General features: G+C 37.7%; 1 protein-coding gene across 2 annotated transcripts; it reads left to right on the top strand.

Annotated features, from left to right (window-relative positions):
• The first annotated feature begins 286 nt into the window (after positions 1-286).
• On the top strand, positions 287-23,075 carry dis3 (DIS3 homolog, exosome endoribonuclease and 3'-5' exoribonuclease). 2 transcript variants are annotated; one of them, XM_012956497.3, is made up of 23 exons: positions 287-393; positions 472-547; positions 1,029-1,277; positions 2,805-2,962; positions 4,715-4,908; positions 5,357-5,430; positions 5,892-6,059; positions 6,758-6,919; positions 7,607-7,717; positions 9,048-9,185; positions 9,676-9,822; positions 10,501-10,617; positions 10,704-10,805; positions 12,354-12,418; positions 13,166-13,250; positions 13,982-14,109; positions 15,007-15,093; positions 15,537-15,693; positions 16,650-16,864; positions 17,617-17,785; positions 21,776-21,934; positions 22,076-22,198; positions 22,779-23,075. In XM_012956497.3, exons 3-23 carry the CDS (start codon positions 1,059-1,061, stop codon positions 22,854-22,856), a joined length of 2,856 nt encoding a protein of 951 aa, XP_012811951.1. In that variant the 5' UTR covers positions 287-393; positions 472-547; positions 1,029-1,058; the 3' UTR covers positions 22,857-23,075. The 2 variants fall into 2 exon arrangements, with proteins under 2 accessions (XP_012811951.1, NP_001120564.1); NM_001127092.1 differs by lacking the exon at positions 287-393 and having other exon boundaries at positions 408-547.
• The last annotated feature ends 2,137 nt before the right edge of the window (positions 23,076-25,212 follow it).

A 25,212-nucleotide genomic window follows, 5' to 3' on the forward strand; every position in this document is an offset into this window, starting at 1 on the left:
AAGCGCAGAAGTGATTGCCACGCCCACTTTCCCGGCTGGAGCCTGCAACTGGGTAATTCTAGTAAACAAACGCGCCCCTTGCCTGGCAGCGTGAATACAGCGGAGCCATGATTGTCCTGGGAATTATTTTTCAAAATCACACACATCCGAGTGAAACAAAAAAATTGTGCCTTTAAAGTAACTCTACTGTGCAGCAATGTGTTCTCTTGACTGAAATGAAATACAGCCGGCGAGTGACATAATCTGTAAACGTGAACGCTGCATGTTTGCGTTTCGCGCCTCGTTCTTGCTTTGACCTTTCAAGGAAGTCAGTAGAACCAATCGGTTCCTGTTTTGTGCACATGGGTTCTACGCAAGCGCAGTATCAAACTGTGATAGACGCGTGTGAGAAAGGTAAATTTATTTTGCGGTGTTCTGCTACTGTGAGGTTTTGTGTTGGTTAATGTATCATTTATGGACTTTCTGCTCTAGGTCGTGATGCTTTAGAAAGAAATTTGCCCAGAGCATCTGAGAACACGTTCAAGCCATCTTCCCTATCATCATATTTGTAAGTTTCACATAAAATGTAATGAACCAGGATACTCTTGTTGTAGATTGTTTGCACTGATTCATAATAACCTCAGTAGCGTATTCTTTGTATTCTGCAAAACCCCAGGTCCCAAACCATATGGATAGTATTTCCCATATATGCTGTCAAGCAGCTCCATGTGTGCTGCTGCCAAGGAATGGCTAATAGCAACAAGGGGTGATTTTTCTAGGATCTCCTTATTCCCTACTTTAAAATCAGTTAGTTTGTTAAATAATAAAGTTTTTAGTGCCCTTGGCATTAATATTTTGTGTGTGTCTTTTGTAGAAATTACTCTTTTCTATAAAATCTCACACCAGTACCCAACTAATGGTCTTATGGTACTTGTTGCATCTACTGTGTTTCTTCATGTTCGGCGTCTGCTGTATAATGTTTTTGGGCTCTAATATGTAACGTATGTATACTTATTTTACATGTATTTTTTTTTAACATTTATTCAAAGCTTTGGCTTGTGGTCCCTACAAGGAAGAATATGTTGAAGTCAAAAACGTTTATGAAGAAAACCCGTTCTGGTGGCATTTTAAAGATTGTCAGAGAACATTATCTGCGTGATGATATTACCTGCGGTTGCAAAGGATGTGACGAGTGCCAGCAGGAGAGAGCAATCTTGGAGCTTGAGCCCATTTTAGAGAGCTCACTTTGCACAACAGCGCACTATTTGCTACCAGACACCAATGTACTACTCCATCAGGTATGAGTAGCCATCCACTTGTGTGCTGATGTTTGGTAAAATTATAAGCACACATTTTGCTGTCTTTATTTTAAAAGGAATCAGTTTTTCAAATACCCCCATACCGGTGTAGATCGGGGTTGCGGTTGAGACAAGCCCTTTTATAAAGTTGCGCCGGTGCGTGCTGATGTCACGTACACACGGAGCGCCCGTGCGTATGGACGTCACGTACGCATGGCGCGCCCCGTGCATACGTGACGTCAGTACGCACGGGCGCAACTGTTCTCTCTCGCCACGCTCGAGCTGCTGCGACCTGGGACTCCACCTGAGGGAGGGCGTCAAGACGCACCGGGATGGGGGCGGCCTTTCACTAGCAGGTTCTCCAACTGTTCTAAGTACGCATAGTGAGAGCCACTATGTGAAAAAAAACAACACAATTACTAATGTAAGCTGAATTGCAATCCTGGAAGTTGAGTCCATATTTCCATTATTATGAATACCCAGTCAATGTTCCCGAAGGGATGGAGAACATCTCTTTGTGAACAGCTGCATACCTAAAAAAAATACCGTCAAATACCGTGATACCGATATAATTTTGAAAAATACCGTGATATAAATTTTTGGTCATACCGCCCAGCTCTAGCTATAGAGCCATTTTATTTAATTCAATGCTCAAAAGTTTAATTTGCATTTAGGACAATCTGGTTACTAGAGTAATTAAAGGACGTGTAAACCCTACATTTTCCTACCATGTATATAAGCTGAGTACATCTTCCTCACCTAAACCTCAACATTTGTATTGCATATATTCCCCTTTGTTCCCTAGCACCATCATATTTTGGTAAAACAAATAGCAGCTTTCACATGGCAGCCATTTTCCTTCTGACACATCTTCAGTGACATTTACATCTGCAAACAGCACATGTGTACCTTAAAGTTCATGCAATCAAGAATGCAGTCTTACACAGGCAGAATTTACTTTGATTAAAAGTCCTGCTTAAATTGTGCCTTGTAACGGTTAAACTGAGCTCAGGAGAAGAGGTTAGGAGAAAAATATGTTTCTCCAGCAGAGTGTGCTGCTAGAGCAGAGATTCTGTGCAAACCAGCAGTACCATCTCTTCATTGGGTGCTGGACTGGAGGATGTTTGGTAACCTGAGTTGAAAAGAACTGAGCATGCTCAGTTAGCCCAGAGCAAAAGTCAGTTCCTAAGGAAGGGGGCCAAGTTCTGCATTCCGGCAGTGTTGAATTGTCATCTGCAGGATGATATTAACCTGGTTTTGCAAAAGAAAATTCTAATATGTGCAAAATGCATAATTATTTGCAAAGAGATATATTATTTGATGGTCTATTTGTTGTTAGCATAATTAATGCATTCTTGCAGACTGTAATGGGATTCTGCCTGGTTATTGTTGATAATGGTACACCAGTCAATAACTTCATTTAAAAATGTTATATTACTGTAGTAATAAAAAAAGCGAATTAAATAGAAAGGAAACACAGAATGTTTTGCATATTGTGTTTTACCTATTTTTGTTTTTATTTTTTAGATTGATATCCTTGAGGACCCCATCCTTAAAAATGTGATTTTACTGCAGACTGTTCTACAGGAAGTAAGGAGTCGTAGTGCTCCAGTTTACAAAAGAATTAAAGATCTCTTACACAATCCTGATAAGTGTTTCTATGCATTCACCAATGAGCATCATAGGTAAAGCATCACTTTGTGTCAATTAAAAAACACAGTAAGCCAGACAATGTTCTTGTATGTACCAGAATAAGTTCAAGCATCACTTATGAACTTGTTTGTTAAGCTGTAGTCAGTCAACACTCACTAGTTGCCAGTAAGATACAGGTATCTCATCTGGCCCTAGTGTCACTAATATTTAAAGGTCTTGTCCAGTGTTCCCTCTAAGCTATGCGTTTGTGCAAGGCCACACACAATTTGAGGCCAGCGCACAATAAAATTACGCATTCACAAAGAGTTTTTTATTTATTTTGACCTTTGCAAATGGGTTTAAATATGCGTACAACAGGGGTAGGCTGAACAGAGTGTTTATCGACAGGCCGAGAATTAACCTGGTGTGGCCATAGCAAGTTGTAAATGTAACAAACCTAAGGATAATGTGTATACCATTCCTAGTTATCAGGTAAAATGAACGGTGTATCAGGTAAAATGCTGCATTTGCCATTTGCTGTGGAAGCTGCCAGATACACATGTATTTAAAGGAAAAGTAGAACTTACTAAATACATTTTGGTTCCTTTTGCTCATCTGTAGGGATGAGCAGATTTTTATCACCTAATACAGATTTGTGGTGAAGATTTCCATGAATATGTGCTAGAATTTTGTAATCAATTTTGTTTTGCCAGGAAACTATTTTTTTTCACACTTAAGAGAAAAAACACACACAAAAAATGCTAACTTACTCCAATGCATAGGGTAGGGTATTTTTATCTTTGCTTCCTACTACTAATAAGCATCTTTTTTTATTGGCCAGGGTTGCATTTTTTGGACTCAGGGGGTAAAAGGGTAGAGATCCCCATTGAGCTGCCTTTTAAACAGCCCTGTGAGGATTTCCTCTGTCACTGAGCTATCAAAGGGATTGCCAGTTACAGCTGTCTTAAGGTGGCCACACACGTGGCAATTTGCGATCTTTCGTTAAATCCGCCACTAACCTTCAGAGCTGAAACGGCAAATAAGGAGGTAGAAACAATGGCAAGTCGGCGAGTCAACCGATATCAGCAGCCTTCTGCAATATCGGTTGACTCGCCGACTTGCCATACACGCACCGAATATCGTACAAAACCTCGTTTTGTACGATATTATCAGGGCGTGTATGGCCAGCTTTAGACAGGCTCCTAACTGTGCTTTATTTGCCTATAAAGCAGCAGATTAGGACAGACTACAAACTACAAGACATCCCATAGCCATGACTTTAACTAAGCTAAGAAAATGCTGCTGTGATTGCAATTTGTATGCTGGCAGTGCAGCCCTGCAATATGCAGTAAGCAAAGGTACTAAACACGCTTTTAAAATGTGCGTGCAAAATACTTTTTTTGCGCATATAGCCAAGAAGGAATTAGCGGGAAAATTGGTCTTGTCTGTTAACCATCCTGCTGTCCTTCACATGCCATACCTCCAGGTTAGGCCAAAACAAGACAGCTTGTGCAGCAGTGCTCTGTAAGGAAACAAAGAATTAAGAATGTGAAATATATTTTTGATGCTTTTTTTGTCTGATGTTTTACAAGGTTAATTTTTTCCCCATGGCTTAGCCTCATACCGATAGCTTTATTTAATGAGTCAGTGTATGTTTATTTTTGTTGAATTCAGATCACAAAAGAAAGCAGATGGCAACAAGCAGAAAAAAACCGACATAATCATATCCCCCATGTAAATGATTTACTTGTGATTTAGGTATAAAGCCTTTTGTCAATATCCTGTTGTTTGTTTTTGACTGACAGAGAAACCTACTTAGAACAGGAGCAGGGAGAAAATGCAAATGATCGCAATGACAGAGCCATTAGAACTGCGACTAAATGGTACAATAAGCACTTAAAAAAATCTCCAAAAATGGCTGATGTCCAGGTGATTTTAATAACAAATGACAGACGAAACAAAGAGAAGGCAGTGGAAGAAGGAATTGTGGCATATACATGTAAGCTGAATTCAGTTACCTAAAATCCATTAGGTTTTAAAGAATAAGTAAACCTTTTTTTCTATTCGTAAAATTACTCTAAACAGCCTCCAGAATTACATACCTTTGTCCCAGCATTCTCTCTGACCTGGTTCCTCAGTTAGAAGTTAATCGTTTTTCTTCGCTTCCTTGTGCAGCGTGAAGCCCCGCCCCAACTTCCTGTTCAGGTCTCTCATCAAAAAAAAAAAAGATAAACTATCAACTTCTAACTGAGGAACCAGGTCAGAGAGAATGCTGGGACAAAGGTAGGTAATTCTGGAGGATGTTTAGAGTAATTTTACTGATAGAAAAAAAAAAGGTTTACTTATTCTTTAAAACTATTTGCAGCTGTTGACACATTTACATGGATGTTGTTGAATGATTAAGTTTTAATAGTCTACTAGAATTCCATTTCATCTATTAATTTCAGGTGAAGAATACATTAAAAGTTTGACTGCTAACCCTGAACTTGTTGACCGACTTGCCTGTGTTAATGATGAAAAGGTAGGATTTATAATGTCTATATTCAAACTGTTGCTTGTCAAGCAGGTGTCAGGCCTCCTCGAGGTTTATTAATCAGCTGGCCTGCAACATTGTTTTAGGAGTCCATCCCAGGCATTTAGAGTATGCTTTCGAAGGCTATTATAGTTGCAAATAACTTAAAAACTATTGATTTTTTTTAAAAATTAGAGTCTGTTGGAAAGTTACTGAGAATTACATTCTCTTTCACTATACGAAAATGGTTTTTGGGTGTAGGTTTTTCTGTAATAGATATGTTATGGAAAGTTTAATTAAATTCAACAGAACTAACAGTGAGTTGCAGGCACCATGAAAAGGCAGCAAACTCTGCAATAAAATGTACCAATTGCAATTCAAAGAAAACATGTACATATGCTAGTCCATTCTCAAAAATTAGTTCAGTTCTCAATCTAAGCATGATCTAAATATGATCTTTTGTATTCTAGAATGAAGTAGAAAGTGGAAGGTTAATTTTTGCCGAACACCTTCCGTTGTCAAAGTTGCAACAAGGTATAAAGTCTGGTGCATACCTGCAAGGAACCTTCCGTGCAAGCAGGGACAACTACCTGGAGGCCACAGTATGGGTTCATGGGGATTCAGCAGAAAACAAAGAGGTAGGTACAAGGAAGGCATTCAAATGTAACGAACTTTGGAATCAAGTGATATTATAAATATTATCTTAGACAGTGATATAAATAAACCTCTGCTGAAAGCAGAATAGAGTTCTAATGGAATTCTAAGGCAAGGTAAGATCTCTGTTTGACTGTGCTTTAGAATAATAACATGACTAAGATATATTCTATTCTATTATTTTGCTTTGGGAAGCAACATAAGCAAATAAGTAGCAAAGATACCTATTTGATAGTGATGTTGCAGGAGTTGTTAATGAATAAATATGAGGCCTAAGTGGAAGTTGAAAACCACTAAATTAGAGCATGCATACCTTCCACATTGATGCATCCTGATTTTGTTTGGTGCAAATGGTACGAATAATGACTTCTTCTTCATGTTACACGTAGGGCCTCATTTATTAACACTGGGCCCATTCAGTAACTAGTTGCAACTAAATCAGCATTTAGCCTGGATAAACCTTCTTTAGCTAGGATACTGAAGCAAATGTTTGGTTGCTATGGGTTGCTGAAAGGGACAAATAAAAAAAGCACAGTTTGTGTGCAGATATGTTTAAATATAAAGAATGAACTTTTTGCATAGTCAGTAGTTTTCATGGAGGGGGAGAATCTTAACGCTTGTTAACTGTAGATCCATGAAGTCCATTAAACAAAACATATATTTTATTTTTGTCTTACCCAAGATCATTGTACAAGGACTGAGGAATTTAAACAGAGCCATGCATGAAGATATTGTCGCTGTGCAGTTGCTGGACAAAGAGAACTGGGTGACTATGTCATCTGTCGTACTGCAGGATGAAGGTGATAGTGATGATATTGAGTCTGTAGAGGAAAAAGAAAAAATGGTATGATCCTTGCAGTTTTTTCTTTATTATTCTTAAATCGTTTACCTCTACTATTACTATTTTTCACGTGTTTTTATAAAAACGTATTTACACATTGCTATACACCGCTAACTCAGCACAGAAATTGGTATTTAAGCTTTCATTACTGCCTAAACAAATAGTGTAGTTGGTGTTTAGAACTCTATAGTGTTCTTATTAAATGGGCTGAACACAAAATGAATACAGTAATATGTTTCTAGAATACAGGTATGGGACCTGGGGTATTTCAGATAAGTAAGGGGTCTTTCCATTATTATGATCTCCATACTTTGTCTTAAAAAAAAAAAATAATGTAAACATGAAATAAACCCAGTAGTATTTGTTTGCCTCCAATAAGGCTGAATTATATCTTGGGTATGATCAAATACAAGGCACTGTTTTATTTTTACAGAGAAAAAGGGAATTATTTTCAATAATTAGCATTATTTGATTAAAATGGAGTCTATGGGAGATGGGCTTCCTGTAATTCAGAGCTTTCTGGATAACAGATCCTATATCTATATTACTTTTTTACTGTTTAATGACTTAATCTTTTCATGGTCCTATCAATCACTAGATTTTTGTGCTGTAAAATTGTGTAAAACATCTTTAGTGTGCAATGTTAATCATTCTTTTATATGAAGGTTATTGTATTTATTTTGAATTCAGCTGAAGACTGCTGTTAATAGCGTAAAAAAACCTTCTGGACAAGTAGTGGGGATTATAAAGAGGAACTGGAGACCATATTGCGGCATGCTGTCCAAATCACAGATTAAGGAGGTCAGTGGTGATGAATGAAGTCGGACACAGATTTTGTGTAATGTTTGTCACATACAGTAAACGTTTTCTGTGTACAATCAGGCTGATTGTATAAATAGCCAGACATTGTGCATGTTAGCTTTTTTCCGTCCCTGGTAACTTTGGGGGCGCTGCCGCCTCAGGCGACTCACCCCTGGTGAAGCCCCCTGTATTTTGAAATGGCCAATGATGTGATAGCATGCTGAATTAGGTCATTGGCCAGGGTTTTTTTTTTTCTCTCTTTCACTTCCTTCTATTTTCATTTCAGTATTGGTACAATCAGGAGACACAGAGATCATTGTACAGTTCATGCTGAAATTTCAAAATATATGTGTGTAGGGGTTGCATCTTAATTTGGCCTGCACAAGCCAGTGAAAGCTGTGGAGTTGGCCTTTACAGACCAAGTCCACAACTTATCGGAGACACTGGACTGATTGCCTTGGCACCCCAGTCCCCTTTTCCACAGGTGACCCCCCACCGATAGCTAAACCCTCAGTAAACCCGCTAAGGCTCTGAATCAACCATACAGAACTCTCAGGGACTTGATTCCCATTATTATCGGCATTCATTTATACCAATGCTATTTTTGTATGTTTTTGTATGTTTTGTTGTTCAATAAAGATATTATTGAGGGAAAAAAAAATATATTGCATAAACAGCTCATATGTAAAACCCTTCTTCATATAAATAAACCATTTTCACAAAAAAAAAAAAAACCCATTAAATGAGGACCACATTAGCAGGCTGATACAGTCCTGGCACAACAGGTCCTGCGCTTGTGCAGTATAGTCCAGCTATCAGATCTACCCCATTTGGACTTGCTCAAAGGTGTCCAGATTGGAAGATCCACTTGTTCTGCAGGTGCCCCACCATTCATAAATATATAGATTAGAAGATATTATTTTATTTATTTATTTTTTCAGTAAAATACTCTACCATTATACTTGAAATTCTGTGTAAGATGAAATAATACTGTATATTTCACCTGTAAGACTGTACAGTTTAACTACCTAGTCTGATAGAGGCATCACAGGGGCAAGGCAAGACTATGGTTTGTATTTCATAATGGGACAATTAGAATTTCCATTTGGAAGGAAGTATAGATGGAACACCTATTTTTTTTTTTTTTCTTTAATTAGAATGTTGCAATAGAACTCCAGTGAAATACAGATTTTTTTTTTATTACTAAGCTTTTTATTTGTACACCCCCAATAAATATGCGTATCTGTACATAAATTAAAATAATGTAATTAAATCACTAAAATGCTTATAATAATATAGAATGATATCTATTTTAATTGTATTATTCTAGTCCACGAGGCATTTATTCACGCCTGCAGAAAGGAGAATACCACGAATCCGTATAGAGACAAGACAGGCGTCTACTTTAGAAGGACAGAGGATCATTGTTGCTGTTGACGGCTGGCCTAGGAACTCCAGATATCCTAATGTAATTGACATCAATCTTCTAGTCATCTTGATAGTTTTATATTATAAAGGAGTAAACACACAATATTTATTTAGCAGCATTGTTGAAATGAAGTTAATTAACAATAACATTGGACAAAACTGCATATTTAATCCAGTACAGTTTTATCATATCATTGTGTATGTAAGAGAGTACATGAAAATTCAATTGACTGTACACGGGATGATCTGCTTGTATGTCCACATGAGTGAGGCCTGATTTGCTTGATTTGAAATGGAGGCTAACTGGGCTGATCTAATTGGCAACTATGCAGACCCACTGACAGATTTTCTGTTAAGGCCTGATGCAGCCCTCAACCAACAGGATTTGTTGGTAAAGTTTATAATCACTTGTGCAGTATATTAGGGTTTACAGTCATATATACATACAAACATATAAATGTATGACATTGATTTTAGAGCCACTAAAAAAATGTAAAGATCTGCTAAATTTTAAATCAAATTTATTATAGGGACACTTTGTAAAGAGCCTGGGAACTGCTGGTGATAAAGAAACAGAGACAGAAGTGTTACTCCTGGAACATGATGTTCCTCACCAACCATTCTCCCAGGCTGTTCTCAGTTTTCTTCCCAAAATGCCGTGGACCATCACACCAGAGGTGAGTAACTGGCTGAATCTGAAGTGTGGATGGTGTGTTTATATTCCTTACAGATGTTAATTTCATTTTCATATCTGTGACCATAGTAAGTAAGCTGCGGCACGTAGCATTTGTGCAGTCTTCTACTGACGCTGAACTTAGTATTAATTATGCTGATGTCTATTTCTGTTGCTCAGTATTGCAAGATACAACTTGGAAGGAAAATTAAGTTGGAAGGAAAATGAAGGCAGATCTGCTAGAGATCTTTTCACTTGAACACTTGTTTCAGGTTATTTGAACAGATAAAGTATTTATTTCTATGTTTGTATTTTTTTAATATGAGTGCCAAGGTAAAGCTATTACGTTGCCATAGATACTAGAATCTGTGCTGGCATTCATGTTACATAGTGCCAGCATTGTAGGTTCCGGTTTCTTAAGTGCAAGATCTTTTAATATTTGTCATGGACAATCAATGAATGAATATAATTTTTAAACACCTGTGAAACATTGCCCTCATTGACTTGATTATCATGAACAGTGGCAGTATACTTCCCATTATTTTTAAGCATGGCATTACTATTGACTTACTGAGAAAGGAACCTATGTCTTCTGTTTTTAGAATTAGTAAACAGCCAGTTTTCCAGAATGCTGCTGCTCTGTTGAGGTTTAGTTGACTTGTTAGGTGGTTTACATTTGCAGGATATGAAGAACAGAATTGATCTGAGGCATCTTTACGTGTGCAGTGTTGATCCTCCTGGCTGCACTGATATTGATGATGCACTACATTGTAGAGAGTTGGAAAATGGAACTTTAGAGGTAAGGAACAACTTTTATGATTAATTTGCTTTTACTGCTCTCGATTAAGATCATAGTATAACAGCCAGTGTGTCTGTGTTTTAAAGGTCGGAGTCCACATCGCAGATGTCAGCCATTTTATTAGGCCTGGAAATGCTCTGGACCAGGAATCTTCTAACAGAGGAACAACTGTATATCTCTGTGACAAAGTAAGAATATGTGGGAGTGTTTTAAGTACTTTCCTTATCCTTTATTTTCTGTATATCTTTATGTGAAAGAGGTCTGTGAAGACCCCCTTTATATTGTATTAAAGAGGATTTTGGAGATTCCCCTTATCTCAGCATAAGGAGGGATCTGTGGAAACATTGGTCTATATAGCCAAGAATATCTACGGTAACACATAATTGTCCACCCCCTAACTTCACACTAATTGTGCTGAACTTTCAGGAGTATTTATAAGAACAAGTAGACATACTTAAGTCTCACCCTAGAAGGCTGGGCCCTATAGCCGCAGGTGGGGTCTCCTAGGAATGTAAAAACAATTTGGGAATCACTACCTTTATATTTGTGTGGGAAAGGGTTAGCTTATAAAAGAATCTCGTAATACTTTTTAAAGTGTCGGAAAACTGTAGTAGATGTTTGTTTTTTTACATCACTAGACTATGTTGGTGATTTATTTTAAGTTGTTGCTCTCATTTTAATTTTTGTCCTTAAAGGAGAATGCAAGTCAAAATTTAAAAAGCATACTGCCCAATAGTCCTCTTATTATTTAGTAAAAACGCCACACTTTTGGCTCACCTAATCAAATATTTACTCAGTCACACTTACTTCACATTTTCTAGAACAGGCAGCCATCTCTAAAAAGGTATTTTCCCTTCCTTTCCCTCCTTGCTTCATACTGCACATGTGTTTCATTCCCTCCCCCCCTCCCCTCTGCCAGATCCGCGTCTGATTGGCTGGTGGGCGTATGTAGCTCAGAACAGCAGACAGGATCAAATTACGCACATGCTCAGAGAATAGGAAGGCTGCCGCTGGCACCTACAGGAAGGACTGAGAGATTTCAGTGATGTCACTGTAGTCTTCACACTGCTGTAGGCTGCCAGCACCATATCTCAGAGAAGCAAGCAGGGATCTGAGAATTTAGATATGCAGTAAGTACTTAAAAAGAATGCCTTTAGACTTACTTTTAATTTATATTAACCTTTCCTTGTCCTTTAAGCACCATAATAGGTCCTAGTGTAGTTCCCCATCAGCTTATGCTAAAGAGTGCAACCTCCATTCTGTTTTTTCCTGAATGGATTTCCCAGAAATCCATTCTTGAAGACATGACATTCTGTACAAAAAGCAGTCAAAAGTGACTTGCAGAAAACACACAATATATAAAGGATTTTTAGCTCAGCAGTTACTGGCAGAAGAACACATAATACACAGCATAACCTACTGGCAGCAGCACTAAGGTTACCTTTGCTGTTTTTGTCTGTACAAGCTGAGAAATGCCACACCTATGAAAGTATAGACAGGAGCTATTGGAAATCAGAACTCGTTTTAGATCATCTTGTCCAAAACTGGCATATTATAGTTTATGCAAATCTAATTTTTATTATTAATACACTCTGTTATTAATCCTATCTATCTGAACGTCGGTCTCGTCTTATTTACCCTATGATTTTATGTAATGCATAAAAGCAGCAGAGTAATCTATTCATTAGTTCATGCTGTATGTTAAGTAATTTTATATTATCCTTTATCCTTTCTAGAGAATTGACATGGTTCCAGAACTGCTGAGCTCAAATCTCTGTTCGTTAAGGTCTAACGTAGACAGGTAAATATTTAATTTTTTTTTACCTCAAGGGGCTCATTTATTAAAATTGCATTTGGGAAGTAACTTACACCAACCAATCAGTGGTTAGATTTTTTTTTCAGTCGACTGCAGGTAGAACAATAAAAACAAAAATTTTATATATTGCCATAGGTTTCTCCTCCAGGTGCAAAGTTACCCATTGTTTATAAATGAACCCCATGTAATCTATAGTAGTATTAAGGTATGTAGTTTAGTTGTTCTTAAGGGTAATAATATATATTATATATATATATATATATATATAATATATATAATATATATAATATATATATATAATATATATTACCTAGTGGTAGATATGAGACTAGCAATCAAGAAGGTGAAAGCCAAGTGTTTTGTGACTTGGAAAATAACACTGAGTAGGAAACAATAGCTTGTCTGAAAGCAGTTCTATTGTGCAGTGCTGGAAACTTAGGATCAGGCAAAATGACTTGAGATGGCTGCCTACACACCAGTATTACAGGCAAAAAATTAGTGGTTGAAAAAGTATTGGTTAAAGAATGAAATTTTAAATGGTAGAATGAGAGATTTGAAATTTACACAGTAAAAAAACTACACTATGAAAATCATGACAGAATCTCTTTAATGTTTACTGGGAAATTGATTATGGTTACATTTTCTTTCATTATGTAAAACTTTGAGTTTACTTTGCCTTTAAAAAATAGATAAAAATGACACCAGTAATACAGATATTTGTTATGTTTTTAGATTGGCATTTTCCTGTATTTGGGAAGTGGATGAAAACGCTAATATTTTAAATACAAAGTTTACTAAAAGTGTCATTAATTCAAAGGTAAGTGCATGTTTTAGGCTTTTGTCATTCTTAGCGCATGTCAAAAGCACTATTTCTATGAGAACTTTCTGAAACTTTCTGTTATTCTGTGAAGCTTTAAAGGAGAACTAAACCCTAAAAATAATTATGACTAGAAATGCAATATTTTATATAATAAAATGACTGGACTGGCTTACAATTTCAGCATCTCCACAGTAGTAATGATATAGGTCTTTACAGTTGTCTTGGATTCTGTTAGAACTGTCCAGGACAGTGCACATGCTCTGTGAGCTCTGAGCAGCTGTTAGGAAGCTAAGCTTAGGGGTCATTGCAAATTATCGAGCAGAAAATGAGATATGTCTGTCCTATAAGCTGATTCTACAGGGTTAATCATTCAGTTAAGATGCAGTTGCCCTGGTTTTAGATCTATCATTTAATGTGAATCTTAATTACTAATCAGCCTTTAACTGTTACATTTACATTCTATTTATGCAGTAAATTTTGAGTCGGTCCCTAAGCTCAGTAACTGAAAGCAGCACAGAACATGTGCAGAGAATCAACAGAAAAGAAGATGGGAAGTAATTGGGCATCTGTGCAGGTGGGTGGCACAGAAGCCCAAAACCATAATGTACAACATTTCTGCCATACTTCTTTAGTTAGGCTTTAGTTCTCCTTTAAGGAAGCTGTAGAATTTGCAGCCTGGTTGTTCCATAGCCTTTAATAACATCTTGGAATATGTTATTCTCTTGAAGGCTTCCCTTACATATGCAGAAGCACAGATGAGAATTGATTCACCAAACATGAACGATGAGATCACTCAGAGTCTTCGATTGCTAAATAAACTAGCTAAGATTTTGAAGAAACGGCGAATAGATAATGGGTGAGTATTAATATATGTATGTCATTTTTAAGGTAGAGCTGTACTGGCTGTCAGGAAATTAGAAATGATTGCACATTAAGGGCCATGCGATTAATGAATTATATATTGAATTATTATAGCACAGAGTTCGTAGGAAAGGATACAGAAAAGTCAATATTGCCTGGGTGCAGTCTTCACAAATATGCATAAAATTCTTTAACGAACAGGCCGCTCCACACAGGACTTATTTAGAACAAAGAGGTTTATTTGTAGATTATAACAAAAACTGACGAATTATTATAGAATGTGAAGAACAGGGAAGAATAAAGTTGTGGAGTGAACATTTCAGATGCTGTTCAATGTAATAATAAATATTACATTTAAGTATGTCAGTTTCACGTTAAATAGGCAAAATAAGTAAAATAAAGCCTTTCTGTATAATCATATATGGCTGCTTTCTAAACGTCAAGACCACCTACCTGAACTAAACAGAAGGAGGCGTTAAAATTAATCCTTACTCATACAGGATTTTACTACGTAGGACAGTCAGGAAGGACCTGTCCTTAGTGACACTGTATATAAAGCCCTGTAAATAGCTTGATTTTGTTTTAAAAGAAATAAATATTGTCATAATGTTATCCAGAATGCTTGGGACCTGGGGTTTCCAGATAAAGGATCTTTCTTTAATTTGGAGCTTCATAGTCTGCATTTAAAAAAAACCATAGGATTGTTTTGTCTCCAATAAGGATTAATTATATTTTCAGTGGGATCAAATACAAGGTAATTAATTAATTACTTGATTAAAATGGAGTCTGTTGTTACTTTAAAAATAGGATAAAAAAGAGTCCAAGAGTAAAAATGTGTGTGATAATTTTTTTTTTAAATTTATTAATTTATTTTTACTTATGTTCTCCACAGTGCTTTAACGCTGTCTTCGCCTGAGGTTCGATTCCACATGGACAGTGAAACCCATGATCCCATAGACCTGCAAACTAAGGAACTGAAGTACGCGGAATTTTATTACTGTTTGTTCTGCTGCTTCCTTTGCATCTGTGTACTATAAATGTTGCAAAAATAGACGGAACACATGTATTTCTACTGTGCTGTATAACATCTTTATTCTTTATAAACCTTGAATGAAAATTTTATATACATACATACAATTCGCAGTATATGAAGGCCAGTTCTTGAAGAATTTATATTTTTTCACAAGGGAAATTCTGATGGTTCGTAAATCTGCACCTACATATCGCATAAATTAGTCATGCAATTGGCATGAAGCCAGTGTTCACTGATAACTATTTTGGTAAACCATGATGCTGTTATTGGTGCCAAAGGGCTGTCACTGTGCACAGGCTTCTAAAGATGTCTTATAAATAAACCCATCACTGTCTTGGGTGTAGTTCTTTTTGTATAAACATTTACCTAACCATATTCACCATTTTTAGGGAAACCAATTCTATGGTTGAAGAATTCATGTTGTTGGCCAATATTTCTGTGGCACAGAAGATTTACGATGAGTTCTCAGAATATGCCCTGCTTCGCAAACATCCATCTCCTCCTCCTGCTAATTATGATATTCTGGTTAAAGCAGCCAAATCTAAGGTATTATCCCTATGGGTACAAACAGGGCCCCATACAAGTTATTTATATGGGGCCCTTCATAAACAGAAGTGGGTGGTAGGAGAAAGTGGGCGGTCTTGGGGCACAGGGTTATCAAATCCGACCCTGAATAGATAATTAATGTGCTATGTCATTCAGTTTGGGGGGCAGTGGAATTTGCTCCTGCTTGCCCCTGTCAAGCTTCTTGCACTGTTTTTAGGTTGATACGCAAATTACATAAATTTATAGGCCATTTTGGCAAAAGTTGCGATAATTGGGTAAGTTGTGGCTTAACTTTATATGTAACTTTCACAATGCACCCAGGCCTCCATTCGGATGCAGAATTCACGTGAAATTCACAACTGATGGCAGCCCTGTGTACAAACCCTTTGACTGTCTGTTGGCCACCAGGCTGAAGAACAGTCTGCTCCCCCACCCTCCCCCACACACAAGCCCTGTTGGCCATTTTATGCACAAGAAATGAATTCCTATGGGCTTTAGCTGCAATGTACATTATGAACTGAACTGTGAGAAGTTTAAAGCTACATTTTCCAAACCTGTGGGAATGTTTTTTAAGTTCATATAATAGACAGAGAGTGCTCTGCTACCTTCACGCTTATATTTATGACTGAGATTTGTAGGAGTGCCATCAGTTATGTGTGTACAATGTGCACCCTTTAAATACGTTAGAGTGCGTAACTGTTGCCAAAATTAAGCTTTAGATTATGTATATGCAATTTCATAGAGTCATCTTATTTATTTTACATAATTAATTGGAAAATAGTATTATGATGGGTTTTCTTCGTTGGCAGAAGTAGGGGTCCAGGTTCATTTTACTGAAACATAGCTAGTACTGTACAATCCTGTATGCTAGAACAGTAAACCTATACCTATACTTTCATTTTTTCTTTCTGGTGGAGGATGAAAATGTGCTTTTTGTATTTTGTTTTGCATTGCAGAATTTGGACATTAAGACTGACTCTGCCAAAGCTCTAGCTGATTCTTTAGACAAAGCTGAATCACCGGGGTTTCCTTACATGAACACTCTATTGAGAATTCTGGCTACACGATGCATGATGCAGGCAGTTTATTTCTGCTCTGGAATGGATAACGATTTCCATCACTATGGTCTAGCTTCTCCTATTTACACCCACTTCACTTCTCCCATCAGAAGGTATTGTATTTATGGCAATGGCAGATTTTACCATTATGCGTACAGCAGAGTGTATAGTGCTCTATTGTAGATTTAAATACAACAATACCAAAACTTGCTATAAGCTACCCAGAACATCAAGCCTAATTTAAAATTTGAAACAGCCAGTCTCAATTAGCGTTCGCGCACCCCTTTACAAAGTTGGTCTTGGGTGCCTTGCCCCGGACCCTTCACCCAGGGAAAAACTATTTTCACAACCTGGACAATTGTGAATAAAGCTATTTCTTAAACCACCTTCACCCGTGTCTGGAGTGCGTACCCATTGAGAAATTGTTCTGTTGTAGATTTGCCAAACAATATCACTCCCTACACACTGTGTACTCCGAGTGCATTGCCAAACTTGTTCCAGCACTAGGCCCATTTATAGGGTGTTTTTTAAATATATTTATTTGTATGTTTGTGTGCATATATGTAATGTATGAATATATATTGTACCTTGTTATGCCTTTACACGTTTACTTTCACTTTATCTGAGGAGACCCATATTTATCTGCATATTGTGTTTCTAAGAATGTCAAAGTAAACTATACTTCCTTTGATTCATGTATAGACCCACAGACAATAAATTATAAAGCAAATAATCCCCTTCAGCATTCCAGTTCTTTATATCTCAACAAAGTATAGCCCACTAGCTGACATGACAAGCATGCCTGTGATAAAAGGGTTAATCCTCTATACATAGGGAATAATAGCCTGTGTATTTTTCTCCTTAGGTATGCTGATATTATAGTACATAGACTTCTTGCTGTAGCCGTGGGAGCTGATTCCACTTACCCAGATCTTACAGACAAACACAAAATAGCAGACATCTGCAAAAATATCAACTTCCGGCATAAAATGGCGCAGTATTCGCAAAGGGCATCTGTTGCGTTTCATACTCAGGTAGGCAATGGTTCTGCAACACCAAGAACTGGGTACCAATCCTTACAGCCCCAAATGAAAGTGGCTGCTTCTGTTTTTCACTTTAAACCATTTTACCAGAGCAAAGGAGCACACGTTACTTGTACTGCCTTACTAGTGCATTATGTACTGGCAGAGCAAGTTTTCCCCTAACTTTCACGTTTTCAAGTTTTTCACTTTTTTTTTTTTGTAAAGTATTCCAGTATGTTTATTGTAATATAGTGAATAATGTACCTCCTATTGTAAAGTATAAGGATATTATAAGTCACAAAGTTCCATGACCATGTAAAAAGTAAATTAAACCACTGCAACCAAAAGTGCCCTTTTGTACAGGGCATGGAACTCTGAGGTTACTTCTAATATCCTCATTTTACAACCAAAGGACCTTGATTTATTTTAATACACAAGTTTCAGTAAATTTGTGAAAGAAATGATATCACTAAGCACCAATTATAACTCATGACATCACCAAACAAATACTTATAAAAGCTCTTTGGGCAGGGCCCTTGTTACCACTGGTAGTAACCGTGGTTCTATATACACCCATTTATTAGTACACTGCGGATTATGTTGGATTTTTATAAATACATGTTGTTAATAAGTAAAGTAATTAAAAAATGCTATTTTCCCCCAATATATTTTGAAAAATGTTTTTATTATAGTTTCCCTTTAAAATCATATTTATTTACATAGCTGTTGTGAATTTCCCATTTTTCTATCTGTATGTTGACAGAGTTAAAGATTTTTTAAACCCAGCCTTAAAGGAGAAGTTACCACTTCCACTACAAAAGAATTTGGCTAGAAATGCTGTATTTTATTTACTGACATCATTGTACCCGCCCAGGGGTTTAACAGACCATTAAAGGGGTAGTTCACCTTTAAATGAATTTCTAGTATGAAGCAGACAGTGATTTTCTGAAATAACTGGGAGTTGGTCTTCATGTTTTATTTGTTATGGTTTATGAATGATTTAGCTTTTTGTTCGGCAGCTTTCCAGTTTGGAATTTCAGCAGCTGCCTGGTTGATAGGGTCCAATTCACCTTAGAAACATAGCAGTGTTATGAATCAGAAACTGGTCTATGTATGAGAGAAGGCCTAGAAAGATAAGGAATACAAAGTAACAGTGACAATAAAACTGTAGTCTTACAAAGCAATGGTTTTTTGGATGCTGGGGTCAGTGACTCCTGTTTAAATGCTAAGGAAGAGGCAGAAGAAGCAGGCAAATTATTCAAAATATAAAAAATGAAATCCAGTTGAAAAGTTGGTAAGAATAGGCCATTCAGTAAAATACTAAAAGTTAAAATACTAAAATAAAAAAATATTGTTGGACTGTATTTTGCTGGCCAGTGACATTGCACTGCTGTTCCTGGGCTGCTGCTGAGAAGTTAAATGATGAAAACGTCCGCAGAAAATGTGGTTATATCTATTGTATTAGCTGATTCTACAGGGATGATTATACATTCTGTATCAGAATTTACTGGTTTTATTCTGTATCAAAATTTACTGGTTTCTGAGCTGCCGCCATGTAATCTGAATATTTAATAAATGTATACCTTACAGAGTCATTTTCAAAGGTCAGGTAACTGGCAGTAACCCACGTGCTATAAATCAGCATAGGGCATATTTGGAAGCATAGCTGTCGTCTCCTTGGGCTGGTACAGAATCCCAGAACACAATGTGTAACAAGTCTAGATCAATCATTCAGCTCTATTTCTCCTTTAAAGGAAGAAGAAGAACTAAACCCTAAAGATGAATATAGTAAGAAATACCATATTTGATGTACTAAACTGACAGCACTAGCCTTAAGTTTCAGCATGTGTATAGTAGTAATGATCTATGTCTGTAAATTTGAATGAATTACTATACTTATACTGTTGCATATATTCTGTAAATACAGTATATTGAGAGACAATCCCTAAGCTCAGTAAGTGACAGCAACACAGAGTATTTGCAGTGAATCAGCAGAAAAAAATGGGGAGCTACTGGGGCATCTTTGGAGGCACAGATCTTCCCTGCTAAAGGGCTGTGGTTGCATTGGGCTGGTACACAACTGTGCAATTTTTTTAGCCTGTGTCTTTAAATAAGAATTAAGTTATCCTTTAAATTACCTTTTTATTGGTATATTGGCATATAGCTTTGATAACTGCTCTGTGCTATCTATTTATAGTGCTATTGGGCAAGACAAAAGAAACATTCCAGGTAGTGACGTTATTTTGGAGGCCTGGGCCCCCTGCAGATTTTTTGTCGGGCTTTTCCCCTGCAGGAATCCCAGGTTGCATGTCAAATTGTGGGTTCTCCCATGGGGCTCCCCTAGCAGGCCCCCTGTTTCCATGGGCCCCTCCACTGTTGAGGGGTCTGCCTCCACTATAGATACGCCACTGCTCCCAGGTTCCTCATGAGTGACCCTCCTCCTCCATAGTGCATAGTGTGGTACTGAAAGCTCAGGCTATTACAGGTGCATATGTATGTATGTATAACTTTATTTATAAAGCGCCACAAGGGTACGCAGTGCTGTACAATCTTACAGTATACAAAATGACACACAGGGAGGACAAGTGTTATAATAAATACAATAAATAAGTATAAATACACAGGGAGTAAGTGCCATGTGGTATGAGACACAGTAGGAAGGAGGTCCCTGCCCCGTAGAGCTTACAGACTAAGTGGTTGGGTAACATACAGGCACAAACTGGAAGGTAAGAGTGCAATAGGTAGCGCAGGACTAGGCAAAATAATTTCGTGCTCCAGAAGAGAGTGGGTGAGTGTTCCCTACGGAGTTATTCAGGGATAGAGTTCCAGAGGTAAGGAGCAGCGAGATAGAAAGGTTTAAGACGAGAGCGCAGTGGGTGTGGATGGTGTAAAAAGATGGAGGCTCTGAGAGGAGCGGAGGACACGACCAGAAACGTGTAGAAAGACCAGTGAAGGAATGTAGTGAGGAGCATTCAAAGGGCTTTGAATGGTAGCAGAATGATTTCGTAAGCTAACCTTTGCTTAACAGGCAGCCATGCCAGAGAGCTTAAGTAAGGCTGAACAGGTTCCTTCTTCGGAGACAGTAGGAGGATTCTGGCAGCAGAGTTTAAGATTGCAGGGGAGAGAGGTGGGAGTCTGGGAGGCCGGTTAGTAGGAGATTGCAGTAATCTAAGCGGGAAAGGATAAGGGCATGGATTAGTGTTTTTGCTGTTACTTGTGAAAGAAAGAGGCGTATCTTGGCAATATTGCGGAGGAAAAAGGGTCAGGTTTTGGCAGTGTTATTAATATGGTTAGAGAAGGAGAGGGACTGGTCAAAGACGACCCCAAGGCAGTGTGCTGAATTAACGGGGTTAATGGTCATGCCATCAATAGTAATGGTGAAAGGAGAAGAAGGGTAAGTTTGGTGCATCCACTATGCGACAATCGATTGATCGAGCCTAGCCTTCCTTCTGTATAGGAAGGAGTCAGGCTAGGCTCGATCAATCGATCATCGCATAGTGGATGCTGCTCCGTACTTCGCCATATCGCTGTAGTTCAATTGACAGGAAGCCAAGTTTTAACAGGTATTTTCTATTAAAGCATTCAAAATACTAAGGGGTTTGGAGGATAGGGCAGTTATTAGTGCAGGGTAGAATAGCTTTTTCACTTAAAAAATGTTAGTGTTACTTTCCCTTTAGTTTAAGGTGGCGTTGGTTCATCCAGGAGGAGATAGCCAGGAGGCAGTTAGCAATCTGGGTTTGAACATAAGAGGTTAGTGCAGGGGTGTCTAAATATATCACTTCAGATACCTTGCACTCCACACAGCAGCACACTGCACATGTCCTAAATTCTGGGTTTGGAAGAGAGGGCCATGCTAGAGGAGCCCAGAACGGGGGTGCACAGGGTTACTCTAAATTAATTTTAGTGACTCTTATGTACCTGTACTTTGGCTTACTTCTGATCTGTATTTGTTCTTTTAATACACTATTTTTCCCTAATACCTCCATGTTTTGCTTTCAACAGTTGTTTTTCAAAAACAGAGGAATAGTAAATGAAGAGGGCTTTATCCTCTTTGTTCGAAAGAATGCAATAGTGGTTCTAATTCCAAAATTTGGCTTGGAAGGAACAGTCTTTTTTGAAGAAAAGGACAAGAAAAAAACAAATTTGGTTTTCAATGATGAGGTAAAGTCCAGATATGTCATATTGTCTGCTCCTGGCTTATTGATTTCAGTGGGAAGGGAATGGTCTGGCCTAGAACAAGGGTCCCATATGGCTAAACATCATTTTAACATTTATATCATTTTATACATTTTTTTCTTTAAGGTTCCCTTTTTGAAAGTAGAAAATACAACTTTTCATATGTTTGACAAAGTAAAAGTAAAAATCTCATTAGATGCATCCAACATCCAGCATCAGAAGATCCGCATGGCTCTTGTTGAACCCGAGGTCAGTTACAATTTATTATTTTGATTCATGTTAATCAAAATAAGTCTTCTGCGTTCCTCTGCAAACAGCGACTGGGCAGAACCAGGAAGTGCTAGAGGAAATTAGAAACTGAAAGTGGTTTATTTTATTGTGTAGTGTGATAAATAACAAAATAATATAAATTAACTAAAATATAAGGTAAAAAGTATCTTCAGCACAGACAAGCTCATGTTGATAAAGAGCGCATACTGTTCCATTAACATAACCTGTTACATTCAATATTTCATCACTTTAGGGTAGGAACCCACGGAGCGGTTCAGTCTATCGTGGGTGACGAACCACTCTGACGCATCACTTTGTTTTCCTCGTTGACTGCAGGAGGAAACTCTGCGCAACTTTGGATTATCGAAGCAATGTAATGGGCTTTCCACTTGCAGAAAGCCTTTTTGGAGTGGTTCTTGCCCACGATAGCAGAGCGGGCGATTGAACTGTTCCCTGGGTTCTTACCCTAATTTGAAAACAGTTTTATCAGTCATTGTTTAGGGATCCATATCTTTTTTTTTTTTTCTCGATCTTATATTGTTTTGTTGTTTTCTGGCAGATACCTGGAGTGACATCACATGAAGATATTGCAACAAACACAAATGGGGAGCCAGTTCCCAAAAAGAGTAAATCATAAAAGTAGTTTGTTAGTAGATTTTCCTTTTTTAGATTCCAGACATCTTTTAAATTGTTTTATATTTGCATTTCACAGTATAAAATTGTAGAAAAGTGATATTGTCTTGAGGATTTTATTTTTATGCTATTGTGATCCTACGTTCTCCATATAAGTATTTTGTAATGGAATGCAAATGTTAATGGTATTTTAATACCATAATAAAAATCCTTTAGACAAAAACTGTATTTGTTGTGCAATACATGGTGTTGGAACATACTAGCCAGAGAGAGCTTTAAATACTGTTTACCATAGCCCATTCTGGGATTGGCCTATTAGCTTGCATATACATAAGGTATCAGTTCTAGATTTCTAGGTGGCTTTATTCAAGCAATCTTACAGGACTAGGCATAACGATATGAGTGCACTGTGACCTACACCTTTGTAGGTGTGCACCTGCTATGTGATGTAAGGTCTTCTTATATATATCAGTAAATATTACCCTACATCCTTTCCCTTGAGCCACCATTTAGTGATGGGCTGTGTGCTCCCTCAGAGATCACATGACCAGAAATAATGCAGCTCTAACTGTAACAGGAAAAAGTGTGGGAGGATAAGACAGAACACTGTCCATTAATTGGCTGACGTGAACTAGCATGGTTTGTGTGCACTGTGAATCCTATGATCCCAGGAAGCGGCCCTTAATTCTTAAAATAGCAGTTTTCTATTTAGGAGTACCCAATAGCACATACTACTAAAAAAAAGTATATTTTTATGAACATGGTTTATTTAGATGAAGCAGGGTTTTAAATATGAGCTTGTTTATGCAATATATTTTTAGAGACACCTTCATTGTTTGGGGGTATAGTTTTCCTTTAAAGGAGAACTAAAGTCTAACTAAAGAAATAGGCTAGAAATGCTGTACATTATGTTTTGGGCTTCTGTACCAGCCCAAGGCACCCACAGCCCTTTATCAGGGAAGATCTGTGCCTCCAAAGATGCCCCAGTAGCTCCCAATCTTCTTTTCTGCTGATTCATTGCACATGCTTAGACTGACAATATACTGTGTAAAGTGGAATTTCACGCAAAACTGCTTGAATATGCAGTTTCATGCTGAATTCCTCTGAGTGTGCCTGCACCTGCGGCAGGCGTAATAGTCAGCTTTTTGAAACATAGGGTTGCATTTTTGGACTTTATCTGCAGGCCAAGGATCCGCACTATGTGGCAGGGGCCTAGGGCTTTTTTTTTTCCACCTGATAAAGACATACTGAGAAACATGACCGTTCTATGTCGTTTCTGCATCAGACTGGACACAGACACAGTGGATTTCAAACTGGAAATGTGCACTTTTGCGCTGAAATACACCCCATGGTTTTATAGCTCCCTTGTCAGGTTCTGCACTTGCAAGAGTGGAACAGAAGAGAGGCAACTCTCAGTAATGTCTATGGCAGGGTATTTTCTGCTATTTAGTAGCTGTGACAAGTTGCTACTAAGTAGTTCCATGAGTCTTTACCCTTAAGGTTCTATAGTATAGTATAGTATAGCATCTCTATAGTAATAGTATGATCCAGCACTTCAAAGTTGTTCACAGGGGGTCACACCAAGCTGGAATCTGTTAGAATTGTCAAGGACATTCAAATGCTGTGTGCTCTGGGAAGCTGAACTTAGGGGTCATCTCATATCAAGCAGGAAGTAAAGTTTGTCTGTCAGAGGGTGGTGCTACATGGCTGATTATTTAATTCTGATGTTAAGTGCACATGGTTTTTGAGCGGTCATATAGAAATTATATGTATTAATTACTTATCAGCCTTAGATTGGGACATTTATTTTCTATATATACAGTATATTGTCAGTCCCTAAGCTCAGTAAGTGACAGCAGCACAGAGCATGTGCAGGGAATCAGCAGAAAAGAAGATGGGGCTACTGGGGCATCTTTGGGGGCACAGATCTTCCCTGCTAAAGGGCTGTGGTTACCTTGGGCTGGTACAGAAGCACAAAACATAATGTACAACATTTCTACCCTACCTAAAACTTTAGTTCTCTTTCAACTAGGTTAAGCCAATGGTAGAGACTTGCACCTAGTTTTAATAATCCAAAAGAACAACGTTCACAATAAATATGATCTGAAAGTATATCTGACCCTGTAGTTAGTGAATAGACCAGGCTGTGCCTAAAAATTGTGTTTTCATGATTCATATAGAAATGTAAAGTACTGAAATCTACTTCTCAATTCTAACATTGTCACTGCATTTCAGTCTTTCACTCCATATATCCTTTTTATGAAAAACATCTGTATTTCCTCATGCTCCATGTTTAGCCCCTATAAGGTTGTGTAATAAACCCTTGTGAGTTTCATGCCAGCTTGAAAAAAGGACTGGAA

The sequence above is a fragment of the Xenopus tropicalis genome, chromosome 2 (assembly GCF_000004195.4).
Source record: "Xenopus tropicalis strain Nigerian chromosome 2, UCB_Xtro_10.0, whole genome shotgun sequence".
NCBI lineage: Eukaryota > Metazoa > Chordata > Amphibia > Anura > Pipidae > Xenopus > Xenopus tropicalis.

Excerpts from the sequence above, each read along its gene's own strand:
- dis3 (XM_012956497.3), top strand. The coding sequence starts at position 1,059 with ATGTTGAAGTCAAAAACGTTTATGAAGAAAACCCGTTCTGGTGGCATT. Across the intron at positions 10,806-12,353 it reads CTGTATATCTCTGTGACAAA|AGAATTGACATGGTTCCAGA; the intron begins GTAAGAATATGT and ends TATCCTTTCTAG. Across the intron at positions 14,110-15,006 it reads AAACGGCGAATAGATAATGG|TGCTTTAACGCTGTCTTCGC; the intron begins GTGAGTATTAAT and ends TGTTCTCCACAG.